The sequence below is a fragment of the Lepidochelys olivacea genome (genome assembly GCF_965140295.1).
Source record: "Lepidochelys olivacea isolate rLepOli2 genome assembly, chromosome: 2".
In the NCBI taxonomy this organism is placed as follows: Eukaryota; Metazoa; Chordata; order Testudines; family Cheloniidae; genus Lepidochelys; species Lepidochelys olivacea.
In genome coordinates, this window is record NC_140412.1 from 12,267,059 (window position 1) to 12,288,279 (window position 21,221).

Genomic DNA, 21,221 nt, shown 5'->3' on the forward strand with positions numbered 1-21,221 from the left:
CCAGTCTAATAGGGTTGAGAGTTTAGACTGCGTGCTTATATTTTCTTTTCTTTTGGTAATGCACTGATTTTTTGCCTAACACTTAATATCACTTAAATTTAAACCTTTGTAGTCAATACATTTGTTTAACTGTTTGTCTTTACCAGTGAGTTTGCCTGAAGTGTTTGGTTATCTGCTCAGGTTTCCAAAGGCTGGTGTAGGCCTGCTTTCCGTTGATGAAGTGGTGAACCAATTAATAAATCTGCACTGCTCGGCTTGAGCAATGCAAGACGATGTCTTGAAGCACAGTGCTGGGTGCTGGGGGGATTTGGCTGGTGCCTTTCTCTGGGTGATTCATGAGTGGCTTTGGGAGCATTCATGCAATCTAGCTGGATGTGGGGCTCACATGCTGTTGTGTTGAGTGATCACAGCTTCTGGAGGGGTTTGCTGCCGGTCACTAGCAAGGCATTGTGAGAGACAACCCAGGGTGAAGAGAGCTAAGGGGGCACAGCGGTCCCACAGTCCCAGGCTGCACCCTGGGGATCCCGTCACAGTCTTTTTTGTGACATCTGTGATACAGACTAATTTTCCTGCCCCAAAGAGCTTATGTGGTAATCCCTACCATTCATTATTTCTGGAGTTAGTTCTGTTCCCTGTGAAACCTCCCTTCCTTGTCTTTGATAAGTGCCTTGGTGGGAGAGGGCACAGGGGATGGGAGCCAGCGAACTCTGTACCACTGTGGTGTTTTGGCTGGAGACTGAATTTTTAGTCAGTTCTCCATTTAGAGAGCTGTTGTGTGCTGTGTCTGGATACCTTCCATTCTCTAAAATGGGTGTAACAACATCTCTCTTTCCTCCCAGGAATATTGTGAGAGCTTGGAAAGCACTGCGAGGTTCTAGGCTGAAAAGACACTATGTACATTTCAATGATTATGATATCGCCTAATTTAGCATTATTGCTGCATCCTCAGGCCGTCTTTGTTTTTTATGACTCACAATCACAACTTGGATAGGGCTCTTATCAATAAAAAGCCTGAACAGAGTCCACTGAAGTTGGTATAAAGATTCCCATTGAGTTCTCTGGGTGACGGATGAAGCCCAAAGTGCTGAAGCAAGGTGTAGTAACTTAAGTGAATTTGTTTTTAAGCAAACTGTTCAGCATGTTTAAAATACCTGTTTGTGTGTCATTTAGGTGATGACCTGAAAAGATCATGTCTGAGGTACAGGGAACGGTCGAGTTTTCTGTGGAACTTCACAAATTCCATAATGTGGATCTCTTCCAGAGAGGGTGAGTTTGGAGCTTCCATTAGTTTTTAGCTGATTGGATAATGCCCATTTATGGAAAAGACGTAGACTCTGAAATAAATTGCTTCCTGCTAATGCAGTTATACTTCATGTAATCTGCGGGTGGGGGGTAGCATTAGTCTTTCCTCACAGTCAAGGAAGCTGGAAGCATGTTGTTTCCACTTATCTGCAAAGTCTGACTGTCTGAATTATTAAAACAATGTGTTTATAAAACTAGATCAAATGGATTTAACCAGCTGCTTAAGCTTAGGCACAGTGACTGGTTTAACTCTCCTGGGTTAGCTCTGATTTTCCAACATGAATGACAGTTGTGCTCCGTGACTTTTCCTTCCTGTTCCATGTTAAATAATGCCCACTTTGGGGTCATAAATGTAATTGCTCTATTTTCCTAAAATGGGCTTTAATGGGATTCTACTAATTCACATTTAGAATTGGAGCACTGAGTATTTGCTATTAACCCCTATGTATTAAAAGACCACTGTGGTTTTAAAATCAGTGCTTCAGAACAAGGGCAACTTCCAGTAAACTTATTTAACTTTTCCCTGGCCTTTGCCTGGTGGTAAAGGCATAACAAATATGTGGCTACTAAATGGTGGTAGCCTCGTCTAAAGACTGCATGGTGACTGTGCTTAGATCACAGGTGTATTCTGTGATTTCTTTCATCAGAGCAAGGGACCTATATTGTAGGTCTGCTCAAGGATACCAGTGGAACTGGATAGGTTCAGACAGCTCTGAGAGTGTGCACTTCGTTGCTAATTGACTATTCTATTGCGAGTCTGCTGGGATATTTATTTTTTGTCAGTGAGTTTTGATATACTGACAGAAATGCCCTCTTCCTGGCTGCACCTCCCTTGGTCCGTGGATGGCAGATGACTTGGCTATGCAGGTAACTGATAGTGCTACCTGAACTGTGAAACTCTTCCAGGTGTGGGATAGTTTAGCTAATCAGAGCTGCCTCCACTGGAAAATGGAATATAATTTTTCTTACTATGATGAAATGTTCAGTGAACCCATGAAAAATTGTTCCCATGAAGTCCCTGAAAGGGCCAAGGAAACATGAAGGCCATATGATCTATAGCAGTAGGTGTGGATTAAAACTAAAACACAAATCACACTTGGATAGATACCTATTTTAAATGTGAACCAAGAATACACTTTTTTTTCTGCCAAGTTATGCACTCTTGAGAAATGAGGACGAGATAGGCACCAGTTGAGTAGAATCCTAGACTATTAGGGTTGGAAGGGACCTCAGAAGGTCATCTAGTCCAATCCCCTGCTCAAAGCAGGACCAACCCCAACTAAACCATCCCAGCCAGGGCTTTGTCAAGCTGGGCCTTAAAAACCTCTAAGGATGGAGATTCCACCACCTCCCTAGGTAACCCATTCCCAATGCTTTACCACCCTCCTAGTGAAATAGCGTTTCCTACTATCCAGCCTAGACATCCCCCAGTGGCATAGCCAGGTGGAGCGAACAGGGGGAGCAGACATAAAAAAAGGTGCCACCCACTTGTACTCAGCCAGCGGCGCTCCAGGTCTTCGGCAGCACTTCGGCGGCGGGTCCTTCACTTGCGCCGGGTCTTCGGCAGCACGAAATGCTGCTGAAGAATTAAAAAGGTGTCACTTGTGCTCAGTGGGAGAGTGGCTGCTGCCCCGCTCCCCCCCAGCTATGCTACTGCCTCCCCCACTGCAACTTGAGACCATTGCTCCTTGTTCTGTCATCTGCCACCACTGGGAACAGCCCAGCTCCATCCTCTTTGGAACCCCCCTTCAGGTAGTTGAAGGCTTCTATCAAATCCCCCCCTCACTCTTCTCTTCTGCAGACTAAACAACCCCAGTTCCCTCAGCCTAGCTCCATGGAACTTAGAGCAGCTGCATCTCTTCATCCTATTCATGGCCCAGAGAACAATGTTTAGAGCCCCGATTCTTGAAAACAGCCTTGACTATACCAAATATAACTATTAGGAAGAGAGCACACATGCCTTTTAATCAAGGGACTTGGTTCAACTTGATCACAAAATGGTTTAATCTTCAAGGAGTTTACTGGGTTCTGCACATTTTAGCTCTGTCTGCCATCTAAATACTAAGATAGGTGAGCTTGAATGCCTGGCATTAGATAATGGTGATATAATAGGCATCACAGCAACCTGGTGGAATGATGATAATCAATGGGACATGGTAATTCTGGGGTACAAAATATATAGGAATGACAGAGCAGTCATGCTAGTGAGGGAGTAGCACTATATGCGAAAGAAAGCATACAGTCAAATATAGGAAAAATCTTTATTAAATCAAACTGTACCATAGAATCTCTATGGATAGAAATTCCATGCTTGAATACTAAGAATATAACAGTAGGAATGTACTACTCACCGTCTGACCAGTATGGTGACAATGATTGTAAAATGCTCAAAGTTTAGAGACGCTACGAAGACAGAAAACCCAAGAATGAGGGATTTCAGCTATCCCTCTGTTGGCTCAGTACATATTGCCTCAGGATATTATGCAGAGATAAATTTCTAGACACCATTAATGACTGCTTCGTAGAGCAGCTAGACCTGGAACTCCCAAGGGGAGTGGTAATTCTTGATTTAGTCCTAAGTGGAGCACAAGATAGGTGAGGTGAATATAGCTGAACCACCAGGTAATAGAGACCATAATGTAATTAAATTTAACATAGTTGTAGTGGGGAAAACACCAAAGAAATCCACCACAGTAGTATTTATCTTCAAAAAGGGGAACCACACAGAATGAAGAAGCTAGTTAAATGGAAATTAAAAAGAATAGGCACAAGAGAGAAATGCATGCAAGCTACATAGAAACTATTTAAAAACACCATAATAGAGGCTCAGACTAAATTTATACCTTGAAGGAAAAAAACAGAAGACCAAAAAAACAAAAAAAAAACCCAAAAACAACCCACCATAGTTAAACAGCAGAGTAAAAGAGGCAGTTAGAGGCAAAAATACATCATTTGAAAACTGGAAGTCAAACCCTAGTGAGGAAAAATGAAAGGACCATAAACTCTAGCAAGTCAAGTATAAAAGTATAATTAGGCAGGCCAAAAAAGAACTTCAAGAACAACTATCAGAAGACAGAAAAGCAAACAGAAAAAAAATTAAATACATCAGTAGCAGGAATTGAGCCAAACAATCCATGGGGCCACTGGACAATCAAGGTGCTAAAGGGTTACTCAAGGAACACAGAGCTCATGCAAAGAATTCATTTAGCTTCTCTGCATCAGTCTTCACCACAGAAGATGTGAGGGAGTTTCTCACAGCCATTCTTTTTGGGTGAAGTACCTGAGGTGCTGTCCCAGATTGAGGTGTCATAGAGGACGTCTGGGAACAACTTCATAAATTAAAAAGTAATAAGTCACCAGGACCAGATTGTATTCACCTAAGAGTTCTGAAGGAACGCAAATATGAAATTGCAGAACTACTGACTGTGGTATGTAACCTATCGCTTAAATCAGCCTCTGTACCAGATGACTGGAGGGTAGATAATGTTATGCCTATTTATTTTTTAAAAAGGATCAAGAGGCAATCCTGGCAATTACAGGCCAGTAACACTAACTTCAATACCAGGTAAATTGGTTGAAACTATAGCAAAGAACAGAATTATCAGATATGTAGGTGGACACCATATATTATGGAAAAGTCAACACGACTTTTGCCTCACCAATCTATTAAAATTCTTTGAGTGGGTCCACAAACGTGGGCACGGGCAATCCCAGTTGATACAGTGTATGTGGACTTTCAGAAAGCCCTTGACAAAGTCCCACACCAAAGGCTCTTAAGCAAAATAAGCAGTCCTGGGGTAAGAGGAAGGTCCTCTCATGGATCAATAGCTGGTTAAAAGATAGGAAACAAAGGATAAGAATAAATGGTCAGTTTTCACAATGGAGAGAGGTAGATAGCAGGGTCCCCCATGGATCTGTACTGGTACCAGTTCCATTCAGCATACAGTAGAACCTCAGATTTATGAACACAAGAGTTACAAACTGACCAGTAAACCACACACCTCATTTAGAACCAGAAGTACACAATGAGGCAGCTGCAGAGCCCCCCCCCAAAAAAGTGTGTGTGGGGGGGCAAATATAGTACAGGACTGTGTTAAATGTAAACTACTAAAAATAAAGTAAAAAAAAAGATTTTACAAGGTAAGGAAACAGTTTCTGTGATTGTTTCATTTAAATTAAGATGGTTAAAAGAAGCATTTTTCTTCTCCATAGTAAAATATCAAAGCTGTATTTAATCAATGTTCAGCTGTAAACTTTTGAAAGAACAACCATAAAGTTTTGTTCACAGTTCCAAACATTTCAGAGTTATGAACTACCTCCGTTCCTGAGGCATTCATAACTCTGAGGTGCTAATGTATTAATAAATAATGTGGACAAGAGAGTGAAGAGGGAGATGGCAAGGTTTGCAGCCAAAAAAAAATTCTCAAGCTAGTTAAGTCAAAAGCTGATCGCAAAGAGTTACAAAGGGATCTCACTAAACTGGACGACTGGGCAACAAAATGGCAAATGAAAGTCAATGTTAAGTGCAAACTAATGCACACTGGAAAATATAATCCCAACTATGAATACAAAATAATGGAGTCTAAATTAGCTGTTACCATTCAAGAAAGAGATATTGGAGTCATTGTGGATAGTTTTCTGAAAACATCTGATTCATATGCAGTGGCAGTGAAAAAAGCTAACAGAATGTTAGGAACCATCAGGCAAGGGATAGGGAATAAGACAGAAAATATAATGCCACTAAATAAATCCATGGTACGCCCACACTTTTAATACTGAGTGCAGTTGTGGTCACCACATCTCAAAAAAGATGTATTGGAATTGGAAAGGTTACAGAGAAGGGAAGAAAAATTATTAGGGGTATGGAACAACTTTCATGTGAGGAGAGATTAAAAAGATTGGGAATTTTCATTTTAGAAAAGAGATGACTAAGGGGAGGATATGAGAGAGGTCTATTACACCATGAGTGGTGTGGAGAAAGTGAATAAGGAAGTATTGTTTACTCCTTCACATAACACAAGAACCCATGGTCACTCAATGATATTAATAGGCAGCAGGTTTAAAACAAACATAAAGAAGTACTTGCTCACACAAGACATAATCAATCTCTGGAACTTGTTGCCAAGGCATCCTATGAAGGCCAAAAGTATGAGTGGGATCAGAAAAGACTCAGATAAATTCATGGAGGTTAGATCCATCAATGGGCATTAGCCAAGATGTTCAGGGATACAGCCCCATGCTCTGGGCATCCCTAAACTATCCATGTCCAGAAGCTCAGACTGGATGACAGGAGATGGATCACTCCATAATTGCCATGTTCTGTTCTTTCCCGCTGAAGCATCTGGCACTGGTCGCTGTTAGAAGATAGGATACTGGGCTAGATGAACCATTTGTCTGGTCCAGTATGGCCGTTCTTATGGTTTTCTAAAGGGCTGAGTGTTGGTCCAACTCTCCTCTGAAAGTCATTGACTTCAATGTGAGCAGAGTTAGGCCAACAGTGAGTGCTTTAGAAACAACAGCTTAAATAAATAAAAATAATTTCCAAAGGACAAAACAAGAGATTTCTGGTAGGCCTTCCCCACAAAAGCCCAAAGGCATTTGTTAATAATCAAATTCCATTAATTCGTTGAAATGGTCTGTTCCCTAAATAAATAGTTAACATTCAAAACTATGTTAAGTGGCCTGGATGATCAAGAATGTTTAAATAGAAAACAATCAGAATTCTTTGTGTTTTCCAGGCCTGTGTACTGGGGACCAGTCATCAATAGGTTACATGTTTCAAGTTGTTTTTTTCTTGGAGAGATATGTGCAATTAATACTAATGTTCTCTTACTCAAAGGCACCAGTGTAAGTGTCAGTATTTATAGACATGAATGGTCAATTGTTGATTTGTAGAAAATATTATTGTGGGGAGAAAACCGCTTTTTGTTGAAACAAGAGACTAATGCTGATGTTTGATGCTGGAATTCTAAAGGCTGAGTAATGGGTAATAAGTAATGCAATTTCTAGAAGGAAAAGCAGTTTTTAGTTTCTCCATCTGAGTTCTCTCCATCATGTGCTGCTTAATGACTGGTGACAGATATTTCTCTTGTAAAATTAGCTAGCCAATTCTGATCATCTTTAATAGACTAGGAAATAAAATTATCCCTGTCTGCTAGAGATCAATTAATTGATTTGTCTGGTTCTGTCAGAAGCAATCCTTCTGCACCTTTATTCTTGAACTGTTTTAAGACCTATTTGATGGATTTCCATACTTAAAAAAACCCCTGATACTGGCATACGCACAGTATAAATAACTCTCTGAGTGACTGAGGGGAAAACAAAGTTCATAGGAAAGGTTAGCAGATGCCTTGATAATACTGGAATTCTGACTCTGATGTATTTTTAAAACACAGTGAACGTGAAAGAAATGAATCAGGGCAAATGATTGAATTAATTCACAATTAGTCCCTTGACTTCTAGAATTGAAGGCCAACATCTGAGAAACCAAGAGAAGCATTATGATGAAGCATTCTGTTTTTTGGGGGGGTGGGGAGTGGCGGCATTTATCAGGAGCCAATGCAAAGCTGTAGTCTGACTCCTTGCATAATTAATATGACAACTGCCATGCCAGGTCTGACCAGTGGGCCATACCGTTCAGCATGCTCTGTGACAGTGTCAAGTGTCAGCCACAGGCAATGCATTCATCTATGACTCTCTAGGAGACTGTATCCCATCTTGGCAGATAATTTAGCCTCAAGAATGCATGTGTGTTACCTACCAGCTGGACTGCAGTGGTGTGATCTAGTGAGCCACTGAAGCCATCAGCTCTTAGGACAGAATCCAGCAGCACATCTCCTTAGAAACATAGGCTACCCTGAGCACATTGGACCCATCCTCTGCTTGTCACACTAGCTCCCTACAGAATCAAGTTCAAGGTCTCAAATAATATTTTTAGAGGTCTCAATGGTGTGAGGCCACGATATGGAAAAGATTGCCCTTAGAGGTCCAGGGCATGGACACACCATGCTACTTTGTGTTCTTCGTGCAAGGTGCATTTCTTCACCACCACCATCACTAATAAAATCACACAGCATGGGACACAAACATCCCATCCCTTCCTGGCAAATGATGACCTGGCCTCAGTTATTCATTCCTTTGTCACCTCTTGGCTGGACTACAGCAGTGTAACCTACTTGGACAGAAAGCTTTCAGCACTTACACTCCAGCTGGTACAGAACACCGTGGCACATCTTCTAAGCCACACCAGACCCATTTTCTGTTCCATACGCTGGCTGCCCTTAGAATATGGAATCAGGTTCAAAGTGTTGGTCCTTATCTCAGAAGTGCTCAACTGGCTTGGACCCAGGTTACCTTTAAAAAAAAATATCAACGAAAGCTCTGGGATGAAGACTACGGTTGACAACGTCACTCCCTTGGCACAATGCAACTTTCTACCATAAGAGTAAATCTTGTTTTGTTCAAAAAGAAAAGGAGTACTTGTGGCACCTTAGAGACTAACCACAAGTACTCCTTTTCTTTTTGCGAATACAGACTAACACGGCTGTTACTCTGAAACTTGTTTTGTGCAGGAGACAGAACCTTCTCAGGTACTGGTTCAAGACTGTGGAATGAACTCCCACAAATACTAAGGACCATCACAAATCTCACCACCTTCTACTCCAAGTGCTAGGCCTTCTTGACCTGCCTTCTCTAATCTAAACACATTGCTCTGTGTGTGTGTGTAAACCAAACTAAACCAAACCAGAGCACTCCACTGCACATGCTTCTCCCCCTGGGGAGAGGATGACAGAACAAATTGTGTGACCAATATTCGTTATATTGCTTAATGCACTACTGGAAGGCGCTCAGACTCTACACTGAGGAACATGGTATAAGATCTCATACAGAATAGAAGAAGAAAAGCAGTAGTTAACAATTCTGTTTATCTTTAATAAAAAGTTAGCCACTAGAGTGCCTTATAAAATTCATGGTATTTAAAAACCCAAATTGAGAGAGAGTTGGATGCATTAGTGAGCTCACCAAACGTACCTGTGGGTGATGATGCAAGTTGAATAAACTAATATTGGAGAGAGTGCTAGTGGCTTTCCAGTGCCCCTGTAGCCTGATTTTTCAAAGCTGCTGAGCGCTCCCTAGGCCAATGGAAACGACATGTGCTTAGCTCAGTGGTTCTCAAATGTTTGTAGTGGTGACCCCTTTCACGTAGCAAGCCTCTGAGTGCAACCCTCCCCTTATAAATGAAAAACACATTTTTATATATTTTACACCATTATATACTGGAGGAAAAGTGGGGTTTGGGGTGGAGGCTGGCAGCTCGCGACCCCCCATGTAATAACCTTGTGACCCCCTGGGGGGTCCCGACCCCTAGTTTGAGAACCCCTGGCTTAGCTCCTTTTGTTAATCAGACCACCAGGACCTCATTCAAAACCCATTGACTTCAGTGGTCTTTGGATCAGGCCCTGTGTGATTTGGGTATGTGCGTTCAGCATCTCAAAAGCTCAGGCAGGCCCCTAAACAAATGTTTTCAGATTTGGGTGCCTAAGTTAAACAGTGAGGCATCTGTACTGGAGCTCAACTCGTGGTGATTTGAGTTTGAGATCCCTGCTCTAACTCCTTATAGAATTACAAGAATGTATGTGTTCCCATTTGGGGATCACGGTGTGTGTGGGGGATGGGAGGTGTTGCCAAACCAGCAGGCTCATAAAATGATCCCTGTTTATGTGCTGCAACATATTGTTACTTAAAGTGAAGTGAAACATTTTTAAACATTAAGCTTAACTGGAACGAGTTGGAAACATGACACCAACACAAGCAGTCAGTGCAATTATTCTAAACGAGAAGAGAAATGGGGCTGACAATTGTAACTAAATGAGCAGTGCTGGTAATGAAATATCCCTGAAATGCTTCAGAGAGAACCTGTGCTCCGCGTAAGCAATTGTGGTGGAATTTGAGGCTATTCCTGGAGTTGGCATGTGAGGATAATACTGCTGCTTAGCAGTTATTTGGCACTTTTCCTTTCTGAAGCACTTCACAAATGCTAACTAATTGAGGCATGTGAAGTTATCTCTGTTCAGAATGTGTTGTTACATTGTTACATACTGCACATATCTCAGGGGAGAGAGCTGCACAACCACCAGCAGCAAATGGAGCATTTAAATATAGGCTAAGCTGTTAGGAAAAACAGCCCGCCAGATCCTGTGCCCCTTTGCACCGTTCTAAGGTCACAAATAGGGTAGAGAGCTTTCCTACTATGGCAGCCGAAGAGACTCTGATGGAGGGGAAGTCTGGGGGTGGTGTAAAGCTGTATAGCCTCCTCTACCCCACTCAATCAAACCCCTGGCACATTGGTCTTCCCTGGATGGAGGGAATGGAGTCATTCTACACTGCATTCTGGCAATCCACAGCCAATGCAATGGTCCTTAGGTGACTGCTCCAGCTAGCATAGCGTAGAGCAGACCGCAGCGTGGTTTGGGGCTTAGCACCACCTTTCCCTTCACCACCCTGGCTCCTGCACCAAGTACAGCTTTGACTTTGCTCAGGATAGTTACTGTGCATCTTCTTACACACAGCCTGAAAATAAAATATGTATGTGATGGTGTTACAATATTGCTAGTTTTAAGAAAAAGCATCTCACACTTTTAATGATTTTTATAACTCTCAATAGTATTGCTCAAGCACAAATAATCGTAGGCCAACAGTTTCAGACTTGGGCCTCCAAAGATAGGAACCTCTGAGCGAGTGTATGTTGGCTCATAAATAAGTACACAGATATTCTGGTCACCTAGAAACACCTATTTATTGTATAGATCAGGAATCGGCAACCTTTGGCATGTGTGATGGTCCGCTGGTGGGCTGGGACTGTTTGTTTACCTACAGCGTCCACAGGATTGGCCGATTGCAGCTCCCACTGGCTGCGGTTCCGAGGGATGTGCTGGCTGCCATTTCCCACAGCCCCCATTGGCCTGGAATGGTGAACCGCGGCCAGTGGGAGCTGCGATTGGCCGAACCTGCAGACGCTGAAAGTAAACAAACTGTCCTGGCCTGCCAGCGGATATCCCTGACCGGCCGCTTACCAAAGGTTGCCAATCCCTAGTATAGATCCTGTCTATTCATTTAAACTGAAATTCTCCCCAAAGGTTCAGGTCCTCGGTAGATCAGCTATTCTTTGTTGAACTGAAAGTTTTATCAGCTTTCTTGACAGTGATCAAAGCCTCTCTCATATTCCTGAGTATAATAAATTTAACATGAAACCCTCTTCCTGTGATATTGTTTAGCAAGCTTTTATTTTATAATAAAAAACAGGTAAAACTCCTTCCAGTTAAATGTCAAGTGCTTTGAAGAACATCTTGTAATGATCAGTTGCTAGTGTTATGGGCTGGTACAGTGAGCTGGCTTTTGAATTCATGCCTGGTAAACATTGAAAGTTTGGCTAAACCCCAAAGATATCAGGGTTTTCTTTTTTCAGATTATGTCCAAACATTTTCATCTGACAGTCCCTGGGTAAAGATAAAAGGGGTAAAAAATAGGGGTGGCATCTTGGTAGGGGTCTACTGTGTACCACCAAATTAGGTAGAGGTGGTGAGGAGGCATTTGTAGAACAAAAAGCCAGAAATATGAAAACTACAAGACCTGGTAATAATGGGGCCTTTAAGTACCCAGACATCTGCTGGAAAAGTAACAGCAAAACTCAAAATTTCCAGTAAATTCTTGGAATGTATTGTTGACAATATTTTGTTTCAGAAAGTGGAGGAAGTAAGTAGGTGGAAAGATGTTTTTAGATTTGATTCTGACCAACTGGTAAGGACATGTGATATGCTCATGTGACCCTGGACTCCATCTTGGGCCAGTAACTTTCTACAAACTGGTGCTGTGGTCTTTGTTTGGGACAGTGAAATTCCGTGCACATGGCAGAGGATATAAAAGACCCCTGAAACATCTCCATTTTGTCTTCATTCCCCTGGACTGAATTACTAACAAGGACACTCTAAACAAGGACTGATGATTCCCAATCTGTTTGGGTGATTCTAGAGAGATCTTTGCAAGCTAGCAGTTTATTCTATCTGTGCAACAAACCTGATATAAGGACTTTGCAATCCCTTGTATGAAAACGATTCCTGAACAATTTATGATTCTTTTTTTTAAAAACACATTATTAAACCTTTAGTATTAGTTACTGAAGGATTGGCATCAGCGTGATTATTGGGTAAAATCTGAGTTATGTATTGACCTGGCTAAGTGGCTGATCTGTTGGGATTAGATGGACCCTATATATGATGAAATTGGTTTTCAGTAACCACTCATCATGAAGTCTAGTGTCTGGGTGATGAGCCAAGGGCTGGAATGCCTAAAGAGACTGCATTTTGCCTTCTTATTAACTATTGTGGTGATACAGAAGTTCACTTTTGTTACTGGCTTGGTATAATCTAATGATAGAATAACCACCAGTTTGGGTTGAGTCTACCCCGTTTCTCAGTAGCCTGTCCTGAATTTGGCATTCTCAGCTGGGACCCACTGAGGCGCGGTGGTAGGGTGTCCAACCTGAGACACGGTTAAATGGGTCTGACTTTCATAGAGTGGATACTCAGCAGTTTCTGAAAATGAGGTCCCTTTAAGGGGTCCCAAGTTGGACAGCCAAAAGCTTGAATCCCTTTTGAAAATGTAGGTCTTTACATTTATTCAAAGCTAATACTTGTACTTTTGTGTAAGAGTACAGTCCACTTTGAGAAGGATACAAAGGTGTTAAAATTATTTGGTGCATACATTGCAGACAGTCACGGAGCACAAATGAAAAAATTGGCCTTTATCCCTGTATTGTGGAACTTGAACGTACAGTATGTCTAGATCAGAGACTTTTTTTTTAGCACTTTAATTACTTAGAGTGCTTGCTGCTTTGGCAGTAGATTAACAAATGGAGATCAATTCTTCCATCAGTCCATGTCCATTTTGTTATTTGAGAACATCCATTCATCTGCAGAGATAACATCTGCCGAGAAAAGGCATTACAAACAAAAAGCAGGGTAAAAAATGAATTGTTCTTGATAATCTTCTGCACTTATTTGGCAATGCACAATGACTTTTTATGGAGATGTCCTGTAACAGATGAGAAGTTAGTTTATAATGGAACAGAAAATATAACTGCGCAGGGTGATGTTTTTAGCTAGTCAATAACATATGATGAGGATGTCAGGAATTTTATTTTTTTTCTTGACTAGTTTGAACATTGACTCTGTGGATGAGATATTCTCGGGGCATATGTTTCCTGTTGGTAAAATAAACAGCATAAAGCAGTGGAGGGAAATATTTTGATAGAAGAAAATTAATAGCTGGGGAGGTGTAAGGAGGTTTACCACTCACTGTTCAGCAGTGCCTCATTGTGGCTCATCCAGGGAATTAGCTCCCCACCATCAGCACCCCATTTGGTGGTCACTCACTCTGCGGCCCCTCTCTGGACTGGTCGGGAGCTGCAGCGCCTCTCCTTCATTGCTTAGTCCTCTGTCCAAGTCACAGTTGTCCTCCCTCTCTAGGGTTCTCACCAGAGTCTGTCTCCACATGGTTTCAGGCAGCCTCCATATCCACTGTGCTGACTGCACTATTCCCATAGTGGCTTGTAGGGGAACCTAGGCCCACACCATACACCGGGTTCCAATTAAGGACCGCTTGAACCAGCATTCAGGTCTATTCTCTCAGCCCTTACTGCTCCTTCCCTGGACTGCTTCCTATACTCCTACAGGCTCTTACTCTCCCCCCTTGTATCAGGGGGTGTGACTGCAGGCTTCCTCACTGCACCCCTCTTCTCTCCTCAACTTCTAGGCTTTATAGGGTATGTCAGAGAATTGCTGTATAGACTTCTGGGCTTGGCCTGGATCCTGAGCCCCGGTAACCTCCCACCCTGCAGGGTCTGAGAGTCGAGAATCCAGGCTCCAGCCCATGCCCAGACATCTACACAGCAATGAAACAGCTTCGCAGCCCAAGCCCCATGAGCCCGAGTTGGCTGGCATGGGCAAGCCATGGGTTTTTCTTTTCTGTGTAGACATGCTGATAGAAGTCCTATCTGTTTCTCTCCAGGTGAGCTCCAATTAGTATCATTGCTTGTTGGCTCCCCAGCTGGTGCAGCCTATGGCTAATTGGCCTCTCCTGCCACCTTAACCCCTTCAGTGTTGGTGTGGGAGGAGCACCCCATCACAGGAGGAAAGTGTGTTTGTGTGTGTGTGCCTGTGTGTATGTGACAGAGAGAGAAAAAATTATGGGAGGAAGGGTAGTCAGTGGGTGGATAAGGAAGCATGGGTAAATGATTTAAGGAATGTCAAGGATAAATCAGACTCTCAATAATGGATAAAATAACGAAGCATTTAACATTTGGAACATAATTAGGAATTTAATTAATTCCAGTGGAGAATGTTTTTTAAAATGCTATGGCTAACCTCACATAATTAAATATTAACTTCATTCTGCTTGAGATTGGACTCTACGTCTATACATGGTCAACACTTGACAATATGTTTGAGGTAAGTAGCATTGGAATAATACTTCCCTATCTCACAGGGTTGTTGCAAGAATAAAAACATTAAAAGACCGAGGCATTCAAATACTGTGGTAATGGGGGCCATATAGGTACCTATTATCTGTAGTAATTTCCCTCAGATAATGTACTTGATTGATTCAGCTTAATTTTCCCCTCATGGAAAGTCCATTACTGGATTCGCAAAAAGAAAAGGAGTACTTGTGGCACCTTAGAGACTAACCAATTTATTTGAGCATAACTTTCATGAGCTACATCCGATGAAGTGAGCTGTAGCTCACGAAAGCTTATGCTCAAATAAATTGGTTAGTCTCTAAGGTGCCACTAGTACTCCTTTTCTTTTTGCGAATACAGACTAACACGGCTGCTACTCTGAAACCTGTCATTACTGGATTGAGTTTCCTCAGATTTTGTCACTGTTTTAATCTTTTAACAATTTTTATTTTACTTTCTGAATTGAACACATATAGTTCACTGTCAGCATTTGGTGCTACATGTTTGAAATTTGGGCCTTGATGTGCAGTTGTGATTGGTCACAAAGTTTTGTTTCTGTTCCCTGATTGGATGAGTGAAAATTACAAGTAGGAAGAGAGCTGGAGGAAGCTGCTAAGGCGATTACTCTCTCTCTCAGGAAGGCCAATGAATTTAAGGACATGTAGCAGATAAACAGGACAAAGCTATTTTTTTTGTTTTTGGTAAATGATTAGCCTCGTCCCCTCTAGGAAGGACAGGTCTTAGGGCATCAGTCTTAAAAAAACAAAAAATCAGGCTATTGTCAGATTCATTTGGCAGATGAGGAGTTTCACTGAATTCATCTGTCATTACACTGGTGCACACAATTCACAAGTGTATGCACAGTCCTGAGAGAGTTCAGATGTGGGCCAAACCAGTTTGGTCCAAGATACTCATCAGACTTGTATATTTGCCTCTGGTCAAGGGTTTTGGTGATCTGGATCCCCCTTGGGTGTCCCATCCCATATGAAATAGGTCATGTGTATTCTGTTTATTGCTCTGTCATCAGCACCAGAGATGTGGACAGAGTAATGCGTGATCCTAATTGTGAATGGTGAGGTGATGTCTATCTTAGCTACTTATATGGCTCTGGTTATTGGGCTATCTGATTTCCTCATAACCTAATGGATTAAATGTATTTATCTTCACAGAGCCTCTGAGGGAGGGCAGTGTTATTACCCCTGTTTTACAGAAAGGAAACTGAGGCACAGAGTAGCTGAGTGACTTACTCAAGGTCACATGGGATGTCTGTGGTAGGGCAGGAAATTGAACCTGAGTCTCCCGAGTCCCAGGCCAGTGTGCTAACCATCCTTCCCCTCTGTCCCTGTCTCGCTCATTGACCAGTCTCTTTAAATTGGAGTGAATTCCTTTGGGAATGTGGATGAGGGATTTGCCCAGTTCTGCTTTACAATAACACCGTTATATTTAACGGTTATATTTAACTCTGGGAGTCCTGTTCATAAACAGCTATGTTCTACCACCTTTCTCCAGACTGAGCAGTACCTTGCTCTGTGAGCAATCCCACTGAAGATAGTGGGGCTAGCTGCAAAGTAAAGTACGAAATGTGTATAATGGTGGTAGAACCTGTCCCGTAGGACATTGAGTAATTCCGCAGCGTTCCTTAGTGACTGGCTAGTTCCACCATAGGATGCTTTTCCATCAAGAGAGAGGGATTCTGGTCACTGTGAGATGTAGTTGGATCAGGACTCTTTCCAGTGGTGAGCTCCAGCTGCTAAGACATCCCTGTCCACACCTGTCTGCCTTGTGCGCTTAAAATCTCCTTCTGCTTGTGGTTCCCAGCCTCTCTTCAGGCCACAACATAGCACGGGGAAGGTTGTCCCTGAGGGCTGTGGCATGGAACTGTGCTTCATGCTGGTTGTTTAGACTGTAAGCTCTCAAGGGAAGGGACTATGTACTACTCTCTCTGTGGGTACAGCACATAGCACAATTGGAGCCACATTTGTGGTTGATCCCAAGGCACTTCCGTAAATCAACACCATTAATAATAATGGTGTGAAGTTTGGTAGCTGACCTGAGGGGAAGCTCCAGGTCACTGCAAAGGAGATAGGTGCACACTGCAGTGCTCAGTGTGAAGGGGGTGGTGAAAGAGGCCTGGCTAAGCAGTCTGGGTAGAGGGGTCACCTCTATTGTGAGAGGAAGGGAGTAGTAGAGAGGCAGGGCTCCTGCTGGAAGGGGAGGGAGTAGTGCGGAGAGGATGACATCTGAGCCATGTGAATTAGCACGATAAAAGTATGGTGGGTTAAAATCCACGTGGCTTGTGATTCTGCAAACTGTGAGCAGGCTCTTTGTCTATTTCATTATACCCTATCCCCCCCTCCCTTTATTAGCAGGGATGGTGCAAAGCTTTACCTCTTGGGGAGCCACAGTTATATGACTGTCCAAGAGCACTCCACGGGGAATCCTGGGGTTTTATTATCTATTTATTTCGAGGAGGTAGGAACGGCAGGGGAAAGAGGGCAAGAGATGCTGAGGGGTTAGACATAGCTGGCCGCTTCCCATTGCCTAACCTCTGAGTGAGGATTTCACTGGGACTTTTGGGAGCGTCGTTACAGTGGGATGTGTTGCATTGAGCTCAGTGACCATTAATGCTCACTCAATTAGCTGCCCTGATGGAGGAAATACAGACAGAGAGATACTCACTGCTCCTCTTGAGTCAATCGTTGGGAGTCGCTCCTAGTGGCTGCCAGGGGCCTTTCATAGCAGCTCTCTAGAGATTTAAAATATCTGCCTTGGGAGGGGTGGGACGGGACTGGATGATTAAGGGGATGGTTTAATGGGATATGGAGTCATAGAAAATCAGGGTTGAAAGGGACCTCAGGAGGTCATCTAGTCCAATCCCTTGCTCAAAGCAGGGCCAATCCCCAATTGTTGCCCCAGATCCCTAAATGGCCCCCTCAAGGATTGAACTCACAACCCTGGGTTTAGCAGGTCAATGCTCAAACCACTGAGCTATCTCTCCCTCCTCACTGAACTATCCCTCCCCCCTTGTTAGTTCTTGGTCAGGAGTTTTGAATTAGTTCCATGTTAGCAAGGCTAAATGCTTATCATCTGGCATATGTCTAGGATATGTGAAATAACGTGGCAATCTCTGCCTTGTTGCTAACAGGTGGTCACCCATATAACAGAACTGACAGGCACTTATCTTGGCCGACACATGGGGGATGAAGGAGGGACCTTGAAAGTGATAAACACAAACCTCTACAGCTTGAGCTAATGAGACCAGACCTGTAGCCGGGCTGTAACAGAACCATATTCTCCATGGATAGGGCACAGATGCGGGGACATGTTACACACACTAACCAATGAGTTACACAGACATTACAACTGGCTGTGTTGTTGACTGTCTTCTCAGAGAGGCCGAGGGAATGGGCAGGGGAGATTGAACTCACCTAGATTGAACTTCCTGTAAATCTGGATTTACTAGGGTCAAGGGAACTTGCAATGCAGATGCTGGTGCTGCATCCATTCAGTGGTAAACAGAGGACTTCAGTCTCCAGTACTGAATGCACTTTTAGAACAGAGTGTTTCTAGCCTGCTCGATGCAGATAAAAACCCTCCAGAGCTGCCAAAAACCCAATGAGAAAAATAGGTGCATTTGGATGAGACTCAGCGGTTTCCAGCTCGATTTGTGGGTGAGTTGAGGGGTGGGGATATGCAAGTGGAGATGTTGCTGAGAGTTCTACAAGGAAAGAGAACTTGAGAGAAGATGAGAATGAACATTGGAAGTGCACAGAAGAAAGGCAGGCAGATCTCCTGAGCGTACTGATTTTTCATACATGGTACAGGTGGGGGAGAGGGACATATGCAGGGATAAATGAAATGGCTTTGTATATTTATAGCGACAACAAAGTTTATTTTTGCCCAGAATCTTGAGAGAGAACAGTGCTGGCCTTAGTAACCACTACAGCTGCTCAGGAACTTTCCATCACAATGACTTTTTTGGATGTAAAATGCAGCTTTCACAAAATAAAAATGCTCTAAATCTTTTGATTTTTCCATTGGGAGAACTGAAAAGAAAGATTTCCCGTCAGGCCATTTTGAACCAAATAAAAATATTTTGGTTTATTAAACTGACACATAACTTTTTGTTTAAAATCAGTTCAACGTTAAAGTTTCTGTATGGCGATGCATTGCCTGCTGGGAGTTCTAGTTTTGGCAATGTCATCCACCCATTCTCCCCTATCGGCCAGGCTCCCTGGCTGGATTACCTCTTCCATGATGCAACACAGTCTTCGCTCTGACTGAGCCGTGTGGTGCATCATGGGATTCATATGATTGTGGGTGCATCATGGGACATGTGGACAGGCCCAAAGGGGTTATCTGCTGCCCACCCTATAGCTATCATGAGGAAATGTGGCACAACAGGAAGTTGCTGTTTAATGTTGAACTGACTTCAAACAAAATAGTTCGAGTCAGTTTGTGACACACTTCAGACTCAGATTCTGCCCTTTGAAGGCACAGAATTCTTTATAAGATACTACAAACACCTGAAATACAGAGCAGAGGGAGACTCAGGGATCTGTATGAAATAGGGCTCAAACTCAAATGCCCCAAACGTAGTTTAATATGGCTGAGGAACAGGATTCAATAGCCTAATAACAGTGAGCCACGAGGTTTAAGCTTTTCTGCTTCTGTACAGTACAGTGTCCAAGGACTGGCCTGACACAGAGTAAAATAACTAGCTGCAACTGACTTTCTGTAGCCACATATTCCTAGTCCATTGAATCATTTTCTGTTTAGGCAATACATGTTTCAGAACTCGTTAAAGCATAAACATACAGCACATGTCTGTAATGCAGAGTAGAGACAGATGCAGGGGGACAGTAAGGAACAGGGCTCAAAATTTACAAGTTTACCCCTATATCCTAGCAACCCCAGCCAGCAAGGGTAGGGAGTGTGTAGAAATTACTCCCTCTGGGGAACACAGTGCTAGTGTGTCCAAAAAGTTCAGCCACTATGAAAAGGTAAGTTATTAATAATGTAAGATCAAAGCATTTCCTTTTATGTATGTCTCTCAAGGTCAACAAACTGAAATGAAATATTTTTATTTGGGAATAATGAAACATTTCATTTTGACTGAAAATATTCTGAAATAAAACATTTTACCACTTCAGAATTGAAAATATTTTTTGGAACTTTTTGTTCTGCAAAAAAAAAAAATCAATATTTCATCTTTTTGTCCTTATTTGGAGCAAAAAACATTGAAATATCAGAATTTCTTGCAAGATGGAAATTCCAGTTTTCACTTAGACAACATAGTTGTGACTAGATCCAAGACTTTCTGAACTGAGGGAGGGATTCTAAGTTGTTTACAAGCTGAACCAAGCTCATGTACCTATCTAAATAGCTTCTTTTTCCTCAGTTAGGGCCTGATTCTGCAATCAGATCCAGGAATGGGAGAGCCAGCACTATTTGACATTTTAAAATATCATAAACAACATTATAGAAACACTGTGGAAATCTAATGAGCCACTATATTCAGTCTCTCTTTAGCTAGATCTATACATCTTTTGAAGGAGGCAAAGTGTTATAGCAAGCAAACTGCAGTATAAAAATTTGACAGAAAGAATGACCTACCTCCAGCCATCTCTCCGTTCCTTACACATATATTAAAGGGTGCTTTGCTTTTATGCTAGTTTGTGCCCAGAACAATGAGGCAGTTATGGGTTACTATGTCTCGATCTGTGTTTTTGCAGAAGGTCTGACTAACTGATCACAATGGTCCCTTCTGGTCTTAAAATGTATGGCTGTACAGGTGTCCATATAATGTAAGACTAGATCTTAAACCTTACTGCTTAACTGTGACACAAAATTAGCCCATATTGCCAAGGTTCTCATTTCTCCTGAGTGTTAAGTGTCTGTGCTCATTCTTAGTGGGTTGCTAAATGCTTCTGCCCTTTCCTTTCCTTTCCCACTGCCTCTTTGCCTAGAGTGGAATATCTTTTCCCAGCTTTACTCTGCTGTTCAGCCTTCCCCCCCCCCCACCTTTTTCATCTCCTGCTGTGCTAAGTAGCAGGAATGGGAAGAAAAGGTCAAATTGCTTTAAAAGTAGCCATGCAGACATTGCTACCTTGGTGGGCAGAAAGAGGGTAAAGGCTCCTGAGGTGAGCATAAAAGGAGATGTGAAGAAAACCTGTTGGTGCAATTGTCAGAGAGCTGCAGGAGATTAAAGGGCTGTGGGGGGGGGGGGATTATGGCATCTAAAATTGCAGGCTCCTGTGGGAAAGAGATGATTTGATCAAAAAGTGTGAGGACATGGAGGAATAAAACTGGTCACGACTGAGGTTCACCCACATCTAAATTAAAGCCTAGCCTCAAAGGTTCAACCCTGTGAAGTTGCAAGCGCTGGCGGTGATCCAGCAAAGCA

General features: G+C 42.6%; 1 protein-coding gene across 1 annotated transcript in view; it reads left to right on the forward strand.

Annotated features, from left to right (window-relative positions):
• Positions 1-21,221, forward strand: part of FAM135B (family with sequence similarity 135 member B) — a 318,140-nt gene that overhangs the window by 90,000 nt on the left and 206,919 nt on the right. Inside the window, exon 2 of the mRNA XM_084621351.1 lies at positions 1,171-1,266. Coding sequence (XP_084477477.1) covers positions 1,190-1,266 — 77 coding nt within the window. The 5' untranslated portion in view covers positions 1,171-1,189. The remainder of the gene's footprint in view (positions 1-1,170; positions 1,267-21,221) is intronic.